The sequence below is a fragment of the Priapulus caudatus genome, unplaced genomic scaffold, assembly GCF_000485595.1.
Source record: "Priapulus caudatus unplaced genomic scaffold, Priapulus_caudatus-5.0.1 Scaffold1498, whole genome shotgun sequence".
Taxonomy (NCBI): Eukaryota; Metazoa; Priapulida; class Priapulimorpha; order Priapulimorphida; family Priapulidae; genus Priapulus; species Priapulus caudatus.
The window spans coordinates 46,588-61,355 of NW_014578559.1; the positions used below are offsets into that span (position 1 = coordinate 46,588).

Consider the following 14,768-nt stretch of genomic DNA (forward strand, 5'->3'; position numbering starts at 1 on the left):
GGAGCCGGCTCCATCAAGTTTTTACAACGCAGCTCATTTACTACAGTGTAGTAACAGTACCAAATTTGGGCATATGACATCAATTATCAGCGCTCCAAGTGGTGACGGAAACCGATAGCCAAAATGCTTACCCGCGTGTAGGATGGTGGCAGAAGTGGATACGAGGCGGCGTTTGGCATGTGAGAGGGGAGGTTTAGGAGCCGATATCTCAGCCTAGCAGTATCGTATTGACAAGCGGTTGGTCTTGTTGTAGAGAGCAAGGAATTCTGCTTAATGCAATACCATGAAATTATTCTAGACTCACAGGCAAAGTAGAATAATGTAGTCGTGAAATAGCACTATTTTCCCGTTTTTCCGTTGTACACTCTAGGTATTATCCGCTCTTGATAAATATCTATATACTATATATGTATAAAAGCTATCTTGCCACTGCAGAGAGCAGTTGGCAGACACAATACGTAAATCACATTGCCTGTACATTCCTTGTGTCTCGTTTCTGTGCAGTGCCAAAGGCAGACAGCCAGTAAATGAGAATCCGTTGGAACACACGTACTCACTACCTCACGCACGGTCAACTTAATAATAACGAATGTGGTAAAAACTTCCATTCTGACCGAAACACACGTCGCCGTTCTGTTATAGGTCGATACATTTTTGGCCATTGCAGTCCATCAACACTAATTAGCTCTATCTACTAATTATCTACTAATTAATTACTATTATCTATCACCTCGCGTACATCGATATTATAATAACCATCGTGCAAACAATTCCCATTCTGAATGAAAACAACCGTGGGTCTCCGCATCACGCGTGAGCACAACCGCGGCATCACTCTTAGGCCTAAAAAAAAATACATTTGTTTCTGCTAACCCGACCGAGTCCATTTTAAACCGCCGTGTCAAAACGTTTTAGTGTGATCAGCAAGAATTTTTTTTTTATAAAAAATAACGTGATATCGATCGGTGATTTGACTTCGAAGTCATTATGTGGGCTGTTATAAGTATAAAACAAGTATTGTTAGAATACAAAAAATAATAATATATATTTGATATAAATAGAATTTTGCCTGCCTACCGTGTCTAATTTTTCCAGCTCGTTAGCGGAAACAACCATCTTTTTTTCTTAGGCCTTAATGCCACAGACAAGCAACCCCGCTGCTGCCGCTGTCGCTCATCCCCCACCTTTTGATTCCCATGTCGCGTATCGCCGACGACGGCGGCCCGATGAAGATGACGCCATCGCGCTGGCACTGCTCGGCGAACTCCGTGTTCTCGGACAGGAAGCCGTAGCCGGGATGCACGGCCTGCGCTCCGGACATCCGCGCCACCTCCAGCACCTTGTTGTGGTCGAGGTAGCTGAGCTGCGACGCCGCGGGGCCGATGTTGTACGACTCGTCCGCCTGCGCGAAACACGCGGCGAGGGATGTAGATGTAGTTCGCTAGGGGGAGGGGTGGAGGGGGCGATGCGGGCAGCTCGCGATAAGATTGGTATCACAGTATATATATACGATATGATACGTATTACCAAATTACCAATAATTACCCATTCATTACCCAACCTTTCTCCCTTTAGCCAATTTCTCTGTTCTGCTGCTGCTAATCGTATGGATGTCGATTAACTGGTAATAGTTACTAGTTTGGTAATTACTATTGGTATTACAATTTAGTTACTCTAAATTGGTATACCCAGCATCTCTCATGTCAATATTGTAAAACACATTCACATACCATGGCTACGTGCATTGAATTACGGTCTGCATCGCTATAGACGGCCACTGTCTGTATGCCCATCTTGCGAGCTGTGCGCATAACTCTACATGCTATCTCTCCTCGGTTGGCTATAAGTATCTTGTTGATAGGTTCTGCTGTCGATAAAGAATATGAATTGCATTTATTTTCGACGCAATAAACAAGTGAAAGGAATTCAACAATTGCATAAGCTTGATCACAGGATTAATAACAATATATTAATACTTATAATAGTTATATGAACATATACCACTCTGGCACTCAGTATGTGTAACACTAACAGTGTCAGCATTGACAGTAAAAGTAAAGTAACCCCAGAAGTGATTAACTGTTAATAATAATATACATAATACAGTTGCAATTAATAATAATAAATTAATAATATATACCTGTACTGGCATAGCGTTTCGAAAGTAAACACAGAGTCTTTTCTAGTGACCTGAAAAATGCACATATTTATGGCAATGGTTGTAGGCCTATATTGAGTAATTCACAAACTAACAAGTAGGTAGGGTAGGCCTACGTAAGGGTGTTGCTATCCCCCGGGTGTGGAGTGAGGGTCACGTGATACAGTTGACGTATACTTCAAAACTTAACAGTAGCCACACAGACTAACGGATACAGTGTAGTGTACAGTGTAGTGTATCCGTTATTCTGTGGTAACCATAACCCTAACTCCAACACTAACCCTAACACTAAATATCTATATATCGGATCTTTATATATAGGGGTGTCATCCACAAAAATTAATCTGTGGTGTGGGGACAGATATCATGATGCAAAAACCCTAACCCTAACCCTGACCCTAACCCTAACCCTGACCCTAACCCTAACCCTGACCCTAACCCTAACCCTGATCCTAACCCTAATCCTAACACTAGTGCTACCACGTTGCGTGACCCTCACTGACCGAGGGTTAGCAACACCCCTAGATACAATAATGTAACCCAACAAGAGTAGGGTTACAACGCTTCCCTATCCTTTTGTGTGGAGGAACCCCTGAGTGAATCACTCAGGGCGGTTTGCTGGTGCGTTTTCAGAGACTAGAACTTCCAAACTGGGTTTATTCTCAACACGAACCTTCCTCCGGGTGTCCTGGAACTTACTATGTATCACAATCTCGATATTAAATAAATAACCTGTACAAAATTCAAGGCCACGGAGCGGCGAATATACTGAGCGCCATTTCTGTTGACCTGTGACGTACGCATTCCCAAGGCGCATAGCAATCGGCAAACGCAGTGCCCTCAGTGAACTCAGTGTCGCTCTTCAAACCGAAGTATGTCACAGGTCAACAGAAATGGCGCTCAGTATATTCGCCGCTCGTCACTTCGAATTTTTGTAACAGGTTATATTAGTTTAATACAGAGTATTGTGATACATAGTAAGTCCCCAGATGGCGGAGAAAGGTACGTTCGTGTTTAGAATAAACCCAGTTTGGAAGTTGTAGTCTCGAAAAACGAACCATAAAACCGCCCTGAGTGAATCACTCAGGGCGCCTTCACAGAAAACTATAGTACGCGTTGTAACCCTACTCTTGTTGGGTCACATTGTTCAATTTGTTGTATCTACAACACCCCTAGACCGAATAATTCTGTCCCATATAACCTTTTTTATATTTTGGTGAGGGTTATATTGGGACAGAACGGGGTTCATTGAAATTTCGTGAGATCGCATGCAAAATGCATGCGCTGAAAATGCGGCAAGTACGCCGCTATTGGCGCGAAAAAAAACCTACCGTTCCCTTCTACATGGCTTTACCTTGCTACTGATATGTGTATACATTCACTTCAATCGTTATTCACTTCTTAAAAGATTGTTTTTCAGAAAGACCGCTTCGTTCCACTTTCCTAAATTACATCGCCATTTACAAACAATCAGACCAATCAGAGCGAGTCTTACAATAGCCTGGTTCTCGCTTGTATCTGTTCAAGTTCAAGTTCAAGTAATCTTTATTTATAGTCGGTATGTTTACAACGAGAAACGTAAGCTCTGAAGAGCTTTTAAGACCGACCAACTAACAAAGGTTGGCCAATAAATAAAACAGTACATAACAATTTTAACATGCATACTATACAGGCATTCGAGTACATGAATAAATTTTAGGTATTGATATTTACAATTTACAATTTATAGCATACTTACAATTTTAGATAGTACGCAATACGATTTATAGATGCTATACAATTTATAGCATATTTACAGTTTTAAATTTTACAATGCAATTTTACGATGCAATTTTACGATGCAATTTTATGATGCAATACGATTTATAGTATACTTACAATTTTAAATTTTACAATTTTACATAGATATTTACAATTTATAGCCACAGTTACAGATGTTGCTGGTTACTAAAAACATGTGTGTCAGGTTACTAAAAACATGTGTATCAGGTTACTAAAAAACATACTGCAGATTACAAGATCATTTGCACATTGCACATTTGCATGTAAAACCATTCCATGTTTTGATAAACATTTTAAACTCGTTAAAACATACAGTCTGTCTGGCATTTTCTGGCAGACTGTTCCACACCTTTGCAGCTAATGTTCTAAAACTATTTGTGCCATATGTTACAGTTCTGGTATTTGGTGTGGTTAAGACATTTTTGTATTTAAAAGAGTACGCAGATTTCCGCATGTGGATAAAAAAATTTAAATAAACTGGGGACTGTCCGTGAATAATTTTAAAAGTCTCTGTGGCAATGTTTCGGAGACGCCCAAGGTGCAGGGAACTTGTTTTATTTTTATGTAAAAGCTCCTCATATGAGCTGTCATGATCCTGGTAAACAAATTTCAATGCTCTACAATGGAGTCTTTCCAGCTTGTCTGTGTTTGCTTTTTTACAAAAGTGCCATGTCAAAGGACAAAAATTAAAATTTGACATGATAAAAGCATGATACACAGCCTTCCGTCCTTCTAATGTTAAAAACTTTCCTATACGTTTCAGAACATTTATTTGCTGTGAGGCCTTTTTGCACATTTTACCAACATGTTTGTCAAAATTTAATATATAATCTATTTCCACTCCTAGTAAAATGACAGATTCCTCACATGGTATACTATTGTTGGCTAAATAAAATACTGGTTTCTTTTCGAATGTCCGTTTCCCGACACTCAGAGCTTGAAATTTCTCTGGATTTGCTTCCATCTGGTTGTCGGAGAACCATTCGACTAGTGACACGCTTTCAGCTTCGAGAGTTTGTTTTAGCTGCTCGAACTCCGGATGGCAATAAGAAAGGGTATTGTCATCGGCATAATTAACGAGGCGTGTTTTGTTTACAAAATAGAATATATCATTTATAAAAATATTAAAGATTATGGGTCCCAAAATCGAACCCTGTGGTACGCCCTTTGTGATATTTAAAAAAGTACTCGTACTGCTTCCGAGCTGCACACATTGCTCGCGGTTTGAGAGATAGCTTCCCATTAGTGTTACAGCACCTTCCGACAAACCGTAAGCTTTGAGTTTTTCCAGGATCAGATCGTGCGGCAGACAGTCGAACGCTTTCGATAAATCCATTAAAATAGCAGCTACATAGTCATTTCTATCCAATGCTGCCCGCCACTCCTCGGTGAGAGCCAACAGAGTTGATTGACAACTATACCCAGGTCGAAAAGCGGACAGCATTGGATTGAAAATGTCTTTAAAAAATACAGCCATCTGCTCAGATATGGCCCTTTCAAAGATTTTGGATATCGCCGGTAGAACACTCACCGGACGATAGTATTGTCTATCTAGCGGGTCTTTCTTTTTGTATATCGGAGTAACCCTTGCCAACTTCAGTCTATCAGGAAATGCTCCCCGTTTTAGTGTTAAGTTGACGATTCTTGTTATTGGGGAAATTACTTCATCCTTCACCATATGAATTATCTTTGGTGATACTTTGTCAATCCCCGTTGCTTTTTTCTTGCCTATTTTGTCAATATATTTTCTGACATCCCGTTCAGAAACTTCCTGGAAGTTGAACGAGGTGTCAGGAGGTGGTATATTTTTCCGAATAGCCTTTATACTTGGATGTTCTATGTCTACCGTACATTTACATTTTTCTCCAATCTTCGAGGCAACGTTTACGAAGTATTCATTAAAGAGATTACATACCTCGTTTTGGTTTGAGACAGTTTCATTGTTGTGTCTCAGGTGAATTTGGTTCTGTTTAGTATTCCCTTTTTCAGAGAGAAAAGGGCGTATGGTGGACCAGAAATCATTCGATTTTGTGCCACCACCGCATCGTTCGGCAAAATATAGCCGTATTGCTTGCTTTTTCAACCGGTTTACTTTGTTTCTCTGTTTTCTATATGTTTCCCAGTTCTGCCCTGATTTCCATCTTTGGTGGTTCCTATAAAGCGCCTTTTTGTAATTTATCGCTTTACGAAGTTCGCCATTCATAAACGGTGCTTTACTTTTTCTCTGAGTTTTCTGTTTGAATGGTATGTGTTTGTCTATGACTTCACCAAGCATCAGTTCATGTGCCCAGTATACGTCATCAATGTCATCAAAGACGTGGGCCACGTGAAATGGTACTTCGCTTAGTTCTTGTTTTAGTAGTTTCTCGTCAGTTGCTTTAAAACTTCTGTACACTAGCTCTTCCTTTTTAAAACCCTGTACATTTCCTCTAAATACTGTATACACAAGGTGATGCCAATCACTCAGTCCAGTGTCGAAAGACTTGGTACAGTACAGCTTTTCTGGTCTGTTTGTCACAATAATGTCGACCAATGAGGGTTTACCACCAATCTGTGGCGCTGCAGGAGGGCTGATAGACTCGCTCTGATTGGTCTGATTGTTTGTAAATGGCGAATGATTTAGGAAAGTGAAACGAAGCGGTTTTTCTGAAAAACAATCTTTTAAGAAGTGAATAACGATTGAAGTGAATGTATACACATATACAGTAGCAAGGTAAAGCCATGTAGAAGGGTACGGTAGGTTTTTTTTCGCGCCAATAGCGGCGTACGGGACGCATTCTCAGCGCATGCATTTTGCATGCGATCTCACGAAATTTCAATGAACCCCGTTCTGTCCCAATATAACCCTCACCAAAATATAAAAAGGTTATATATGGAACAGAATTATTCGGTCTAATAATAGTAAAACACCCCCTACGTAACGAGTGTAACTCAATCACGAAAAACATTGTAATTATTATAATCATAATGTATCAATGTAATATCAATTATACCTAAGTCCTAATAGATATATCAACATGATGACTGCAAGTTCGTTTCCTTTTATGCGAGCTGTTAACATCAATATGTAAACAAATATGGTATTATTTACCTGTAAAGCATGAAATTTCTGTACGTCAAGGAGGATGCCATTTTTCCTCTATCGTGCTGCCCTCTCTTAGAACTGAATAAAAACTAATCAAATCTATGACGTCATTGTCCTGGCTTGGGGCCAGCGCCTGGGAGAAGCTCCTGCGCTAAAAGTAAAAAGAGCAGATCGAAACTTACAGTGAGTGACATGCAATGTTTGCCGTGCCTGTGGTTTAGAACTCGAGATAGCAGAGGCATGATCTTGTGAAAGGCGCTTGTAAAAGTCACTTGGTTTTTTAGTTGTTTTACGAGATAACGCAGCTCTGATTTAAACGTACACGTGTACCCGGGGCAGCAACCAACCAACCACGTGCAGAGTCTGAGAGTGCGAGCAATCGCGTAGACTGTACATTATAAGACACGAGATGACTAACAACAAGTGCATATGTCAGCAGGTTTAATACTCGAGTAGCAGGGTTCAGGTAGGACGAGTAGGGGCCTATTTAGTTAGTGACGAGACGACCAGACGTACGTTACGTAACATATCAACATCATCATGGCTAACATTCTGTTGAATGTATCGCGGAGAAACTGTTCACCACGAAGTAATGAGTTGTGGAGGTGCTTCACTCGGCAATTCAACAAGCCACCAACCGCCAATGACTTGGCAAGACCGTGTGGTATAGCAAGCATGCAAAGGCTTCCAGTGCAGAGTACCTCTGAAGGTAATGTACATATAGTCATATATCTACATGCAAGCAGAGCTATAACGTTAACCTAGATACAACTAGAACACTCGGAGAGCACAGACCTCCGCCAAGACAGCTGAATTCTGTGACTGTGAAAATTCTTATTAATTGGATCCGGATGACGATCGACCAAAATGTAATCAATTCTAAGTTACCCGATTTCTGACGTATCCTGAAAATTTTATTAATTAATTAATTAATTAATTGGATCCGGATCACCACTAAAATGTAATCAATTCTAAGCTACCTCATTTGTGACCTATCAAATTGAAAATGTTATTAATTAATTAATTAATTGGATCCTGATCACCACCAAAATCTCATCAATTCTAATTGTTAGCCCATTTCTGACCTATCCTGAAAATTTTATGACAATCCGTCCATAAATTTTTCATTTAGGCTGTACACAAACAAACCCACAAACCAACAAACACACGCCGGTGAAAACATAACCTCCTGCCAACCCCTTGGCAGAGGTAATAATGTAACCCAACAAGAGTAACCCAACCCAGGCTTCTCCCTACGTTGCACAAACCGGGCGCGCCCGCCCCGTTTGGGAAAACTCCCCCCCCCCCGTTTTAATCGGTGTGCCACGTAATTTTTTTTTTTTATAATGGGAATGGCTACATGAGGAACAGGCTGAGTGAGTCAGCTTTGGAGGCGCTGCTGCTACTGGCAATTGAGGGTCCACCTCGGCAAGAATTCCCATTCGACCCACTGGCAGCAAGAACAAGTCCGCACCTGCAGCTATACAGCACACACGCATCTATTGACTATATAACAACGTTATATATATAGTTGCTATAGTAGTTATATCTAGTTGTTATAGTAGCTATAGTTGTTGTAGTAGTTATATATAACTATATATAATGTTGTTATATCTAGTCAATAGATGCGTGTGTGTTGTAGCTGCAGGTGCGGACTTGTTCTTGCTGCCAGTGATTAGACCAGGCCCCTGGACCCCCCTAGTTTCCCCTCCCCCTCTCCCCCTCCCCTTCCTCCTTCCCCTCCCCCTCCCCTTCCCCCTCCCCCTCGACACATTGTGATACTTGTTTTACATGTGATTGTGTATATCAATGTATCAGGGGTGAATAATGACAAGTTTGTCATTATGATGTTGTCATTTGTCATTGACAGTGTCATTGTCATTTGTCATTATTAACCCCTGATGTATGATACACCGTATAATGAACACACATGTACTGATACCAATCATACCATGTAGATTGTAGACTGATACCATATGTATGATGATTTTTCTTGAGGGACAGGAGTAAATAAAAAAATAAACAATTTGTTTTTATTGAACCCTGCTGATATATATATATATATATATGTAATTAGTATATACCTGTATATATAGTATATCACCCCAAACTGCAACCACCTCCACCCATGCATAACTATATGGTCTTTGTTGCTTCCTGCAGCGTTTTTGCAGCTTAGAGGTAGGCCTACAGTGCACGTGTAAACGTTTATTTGAACCATGACAATTAATAAATCTCTACCAAATATGGTTAGTTGATAAGGATCGAGATCAGACGAAAGAAAATATAGAGGATGAAGTATGGGATGAGAAGTGTACAGGGGAGGATCGTGTGACAATGTAACCAGCGATTGAAAATCTGTAGGGACGAGAGAAGAACACTCGTGCTGCCCACACTATACACATAGGTTTAGCCTCTATATGAACTAAGATAAGACATGAAACTATCTGATAATCTTTTCCTGTGTGTGTTGGCAAGTAAGGCTGCTTACAGTTACAGTAGATTAACTATGTTCACAGGCTATAATAAGGTATTGGCATAACACACGTGCATGTGTACTTGATTTCAGGTCTGGATGCTTGCTTCATTGGGGTCCCGTTCGACATCGGCGCCAGCTATAGAGTGGGAACGCGATTCGGACCGCGGCAGATTCGCACTGAGTCTGTCTTGCTTCGTCACACAAACAGCGGCACAGGTCAAGCATTTGTTCTGTAATGTGTTGTTTAACCTGTACTTCAGGTCTAGATGCCTGCTTCATCGGGGTGCCCTTTGACATGGGTGCAGGCAACAGGGTAGGAACGCGATTCGGCCCCCGCCAAATTCGAACCGAATCTGTCCTGCTTCGTCGCACAAACAGCGGAACAGGTGTGTTAACTAGCACGAGCTCACCTATTCAAGCATGTTTGCTTCTGTTATGTCCTTCATGCCCTCATTGAGTCATTCACCCGATCTCTTAATTACAGTGTATTGAATTTTCATCATTGTAAATGGAGGAAGGTTTCAATATATTGATGCAGTGTATCACTACTTAACTGTTTTACTGTATTTAATGGTTTTTATAAACTGTATACACTGAGACATATATAATGGGGTTTACTAACGAATGAGACACAAACACTACTGACACTACTGTTGCCAGCACTTGGATAGCAGCTAGGTATATGTACTGATCGTATATATCTGAGTTTACATGACTAAATACATAATCAGGGCCGTAGGCTGAGCAAATTCCTGGTGAGGGGGGGCAAAATTTCATGACTCAACTGTGTAATGATGAGCGACAGGCAAGCAGCTCTTGATCGACGTCCATATAGTGTGGTAGAGGTGGGTCTGAGACAACATTCACGGATAAGTGACTAAAAAAATCACGTTAGGGCCAGTTATTTACGATTATTAGCTAAGCTTATTGTTTAATTTTGCTCCAAAAATCTAGGGGGCAGCTGCCCCCAGAGGCTACGGCCCTGATAATTAAGTATACTTCCTCATTGAATATAAATTCATGAGCCTTTGTTGCTGATTGTTGATTGCTGATTTGCTGATTGCTGATTGCTGATTTGTTGCTTAGAAGAATTTTTCATTGTGATTCAACTTAAACTAGAAGTACCGAATGCATTTATGCTACCAATCAATCATTATTGGGTATCAATTAATTTTAATTGTGGCACATGGATGAAGAAAAAATTACTGACGTAATTTTGACGTTTTAATATAGGTGCTGCCCCCTACGACTCTTTACAAGTCGCTGATGTGGGAGATGTACACATAAAGTTGTTCAACATTAAGAAGGCATGCGATGGCATCAGGGATCACTATCGTGAGATCATAAAGAATGGATGCAAGCCACTAACCATGGGTGGAGATCACACAATCACCTACCCGATCCTGCAAGCAATCAAGGTAAACTTGAAGGACTGCGAAGTGATGGTTTGAATCACCAGCAGTGGAGTAGGTGCCTATAAATAAAGCTTATATCCGGTGGGTGTAGAGTTTAGTTTTTACTTATGCTATGATATAACCTGTATTATTATCATTATTATTATTATTATTATTATTATTATTGTTATTATTATTATTATTATTGTTATTATCATTATTATTAGCTCATCATACGTAGTGAGATGCAGCTTGTAGAATCGCATGAGCGTGCGTGCGTCCGTGCGTCTGTCTGTGCATGCGTCAACAGTTGGGCACAAATCTTAACCGCTCGACGTACGGTCACGATATTCGGGACGTCGGGGGGATCGTGAAAAGGACTCGGGATGACCAATTTGGGGATCAAGGGTCAAAGGTCAAGAGGTGTAAACGAAGGGGGAACATTCCCTCCTTAACTTAAGGTATAGGGAGGAAATGCAGAATTGCGGCACAAATCTAAATGGCTCGACCTAGGCTCGTGATAGTCGGTGTATAGCATCATGGTAGGAAAAGCCATCACCAGTCAGCAGTGCGAAATTGGAGGTGAAGGAGTGATTGGAGACAGAGTGAAAAAAAATTTTGTTTCAGCGCTGACCTACCATTTTTATCACTTTATTGAAAGGACCATGAAATGTGCTTTCCACTGACGTGCGAAGAGTAAGTGTCTGATAACCTTTTGACCCTTAAGAGGAGGGTTAAACATGGATTCCTGAACTGCCTCAATGATGTCACAGTGTTCTCATATTTATGGCACATCCATAATCTAGAATGGCAGTAAGCCTCGATAGCCCAACGGGTACAGCACAGGATTACAGCTCAAAGGTCATTGGATCGAATCCCAACAGATTTTTTATTATTTACCTGGTTTCTGTATTTTTCTATCTTTATCCATTTAACTATTTTTTCCCAATTAACGCACATATTTACATGATTTATTTACAACAATTTAATAACAACAAATAATTTTTACAACAATTAATTTCTTTAATTTTTTTAATAGGGTTAGGGTTAGGGTCACAATGCACCATAAAACAGGAGTTTCAGGCACGCGATTTGTATCAACCAATGGGATTTGGGAGGTATGCAGAATGCAGAAGGTTGCTGAAATGATGTGTACGCAACTGCGTATCTGCATATCTGCGCCTAACAAAGGTGTCACTACGCACGACTTAAATGTTACGTTTATAACTGTAGCAACAGACCTCAGATGAACCCAGACGCTCTGCGGCTCTTGTTATTATTATTAATGATATTGTTATTGTTATTGTTATTATCATCATCATTATTTTATTATTGTAATTATCATCATGATCATCATCATTGTCGTTACCCCCATCGTTAATATGTGAAAATCTATTCGTACCGTGTAGTCTCACGTGCCGTGGACGACCGGCCGTCCCTTGCCTTGCAGGAGAAGTACGGGCCGGTGGGGCTGATCCACATCGATGCCCACGAGGACACGCAGGACGTGATGATCGGTGAGAAGATCGCTCACGGAACGCCGTTCTTCCGATGCGTGGAGGAGGGCCTCATCGAGAGCAAGCGCGTCGTCCAGATCGGACTCCGCGGCTCGTGTTTCGGACCGGAGGCGCGGGAGTGGGGAGTGAAGCAGGTAACCGTTGCCGTGCCGACGGCGCGACATGTAGGGTGGCGGTGGCATCGCGAGTTCGCCGGCGGCTGCACTAGTGCGAGCGAAGTTATCTCACATGTCGGAATATTAGTTGTCGTGTGAGCTCATTTTTGCGCTTGCCCTAGCTATCTCTTGATTCTGTCTGTGAGAGCTGTCTATGTCTGCGCGGTAGTCCTAATGGATATATCGTCATTCCATGCTGGTAATCGTGATACACGATAATTGTTTACCAGTTCAATGGTGCCGCTGTCATTTCTCCTGTTTGCTTGCTATTCTAACCTTTTCTTAAGTGGACAATTCACTCGTGTACACCTTGATAAGTCTCGCTGTTTATGTGCCTTGCCGTCTTGCAATTCTTCGATTCTTTTGACAGTCTTCACAAAATTCGAAAAATTCTCATTCCGTGACACAATCTTAAACATCAACGTCATGTCTTCGTGTGTTTGCAGGGGTTTAGATGTGTTTCAGCAGAAGAGTGTTGGCATAAATCCCTAGTGCCACTCATGGAGGAGGTTAGGGCTCAGATGGGATCTGGACCAGTCTACATCAGCTTCGACATAGATGGAATAGATCCTGGTTTTGCTCCAGGCACAGGCAAGTGACAGGTTTAGTTTACTTTACAAATTACAGGTTTAGTTTAGTTTTTACTGTTACAGGGGTAGAAATTAACTTTTGAACACGGGAGTCCAATGGACTCACTACCCTCAAAAAGAGGGAGTCCGCAGCAAAATGAGGGAGTCCGCAGCAAAATGAGGGAGTCCGCAGTCTGAGGTTCAAAATTAAAGATATTAACAATAACGCATGTGCTTATTTTTAAGATTCATGCGGTTGTACGTCTGTCAAATTTTCTCTGGACATTAGCTGACAAAATACGGTAATTCCGCGAGGCCGTGCTCCGGAACGAACTGGTTAGTGTGGCAGAATTTTCTGGGAGTCGCACGGACTCCTGCATATGTCAAATCAGGGAGTCCGACAGTAAATCAGGGAGTATTTGACTCCGGACTCCCATTAATTTCGCACCCTGCTGTTAGGGTTACGGATGGGTAACACTGTAAAGGGCATTGCAACATAACTACTCATCAAATTCAATCAAACTCATATCCATTACATACGAGAGATGTCTCTCTACGCTCTCGATGAAAATATTATTTTTTTAATTTATTGCTAATTAATTGACAGCAAAAATTGTGTATAAAGTTGTTCAGAATATGAACTAAAAAAGGGTCCCTGCAATTTTTTTTAAATGCTTTAATTGAGGAAATAAGTTGAAAAGATGTACAAAAATTTGTAGTGAATTTCTAAATGCAACAATTTCGTAAACAAAGAGCCATAACTCATGAAATTTCAGGGAACCTTTTATCCTTTGATATGTTAGCATTGAAACGTAACAAAAAATCTTGGAATCGGATATTGCGAGTTTCGAGAAATAGTGCTTGAAAAATCACCTACTTTAGCATTTTTAACAACCCAGATATCAGTATTTTTCTAAATTTCCCATCATTGAACGCCTGTGTTAAGAATTGACTAATGCAGGGATTTGGAACTGTTTGGGTGGGTACATGCATAATTTCTACGTATACATAGCTGCCCATGGCTGCGATCTATCAAATAAAGTGGGTATTGAATATCTACCGAAATTCACCTCCCAACCCTAACAGTATCCTTAATTCATCTTCACAGACCACATTACCATTACTGGCTACATAGGAATAAAGTATATATATATATATATATATATATATATATACATAATATAGGTACTCACTATATAATAATATATGTCAAGCTAAATTACGCTGCAATACTCAATGCTTAAGCCAACCACATAGCCACGCCGGAGCCGGAAAAAACCGAAAACGGCCCGTGCGAAACATAAGCCAAATGGTCTTGCATACAGGAACGCCTGAAATCGACTGGGCGACTCTGACCGCCCGCCATAACAAGCTGTTGGCAGCATCATACAGCGGGAATGCAGGGGAGCGACTGAACCGTCAAATTAGCATAAACTGATCTTGTTGAAGTAAAGTGGGCATCTACCCTATAGGATTGGGCCAAGCACCGAACACACAAGAAATACGTTACACAGCAATGGCCAAGCATATCAATGCGACAGAGCCATTTAACTACTGAACCTAATACAAACTACATTTTTAACACTTTTTCCAGTTTACTTTTCAACCTTTGTCAGTATATATCATAAC

General features: G+C 40.9%; 2 protein-coding genes across 4 annotated transcripts in view; one reads left to right on the plus strand and one right to left on the minus strand.

The window, feature by feature from the left end:
• Positions 1-7,134, minus strand: part of LOC106816825 (methylcrotonoyl-CoA carboxylase subunit alpha, mitochondrial-like) — a 20,185-nt gene extending 13,051 nt beyond the window's left edge. For 2 of the 3 annotated variants that reach the window (XR_001394943.1, XM_014821460.1), the window contains exons 1-4: positions 7,032-7,134; positions 2,141-2,190; positions 1,731-1,867; positions 1,185-1,402 (exon numbers count right to left, since the gene is read on the minus strand). Coding sequence is in view for 1 of the 3 variants with exons in the window: in XM_014821460.1 (XP_014676946.1) it covers positions 1,185-1,402; positions 1,731-1,867; positions 2,141-2,190; positions 7,032-7,072 (446 nt within the window). In the remaining 2 variants the exon portion in view is untranslated. The remainder of the gene's footprint in view (positions 1-1,184; positions 1,403-1,730; positions 1,868-2,140; positions 2,191-7,031) is intronic. The other variant, XR_001394944.1, reaches the window with a different exon arrangement.
• Positions 7,135-7,242: 108 nt separating this feature from the next.
• Positions 7,243-14,768, plus strand: part of LOC106816828 (agmatinase, mitochondrial-like) — a gene marked incomplete in the record, with an annotated part of 7,935 nt that continues 409 nt past the window's right edge. Inside the window, 5 exon segments of the mRNA XM_014821462.1 lie at positions 7,243-7,734; positions 9,765-9,890; positions 10,738-10,922; positions 12,349-12,549; positions 13,017-13,162. Of these exon segments, the coding sequence (XP_014676948.1) occupies positions 7,566-7,734; positions 9,765-9,890; positions 10,738-10,922; positions 12,349-12,549; positions 13,017-13,162 (827 nt within the window).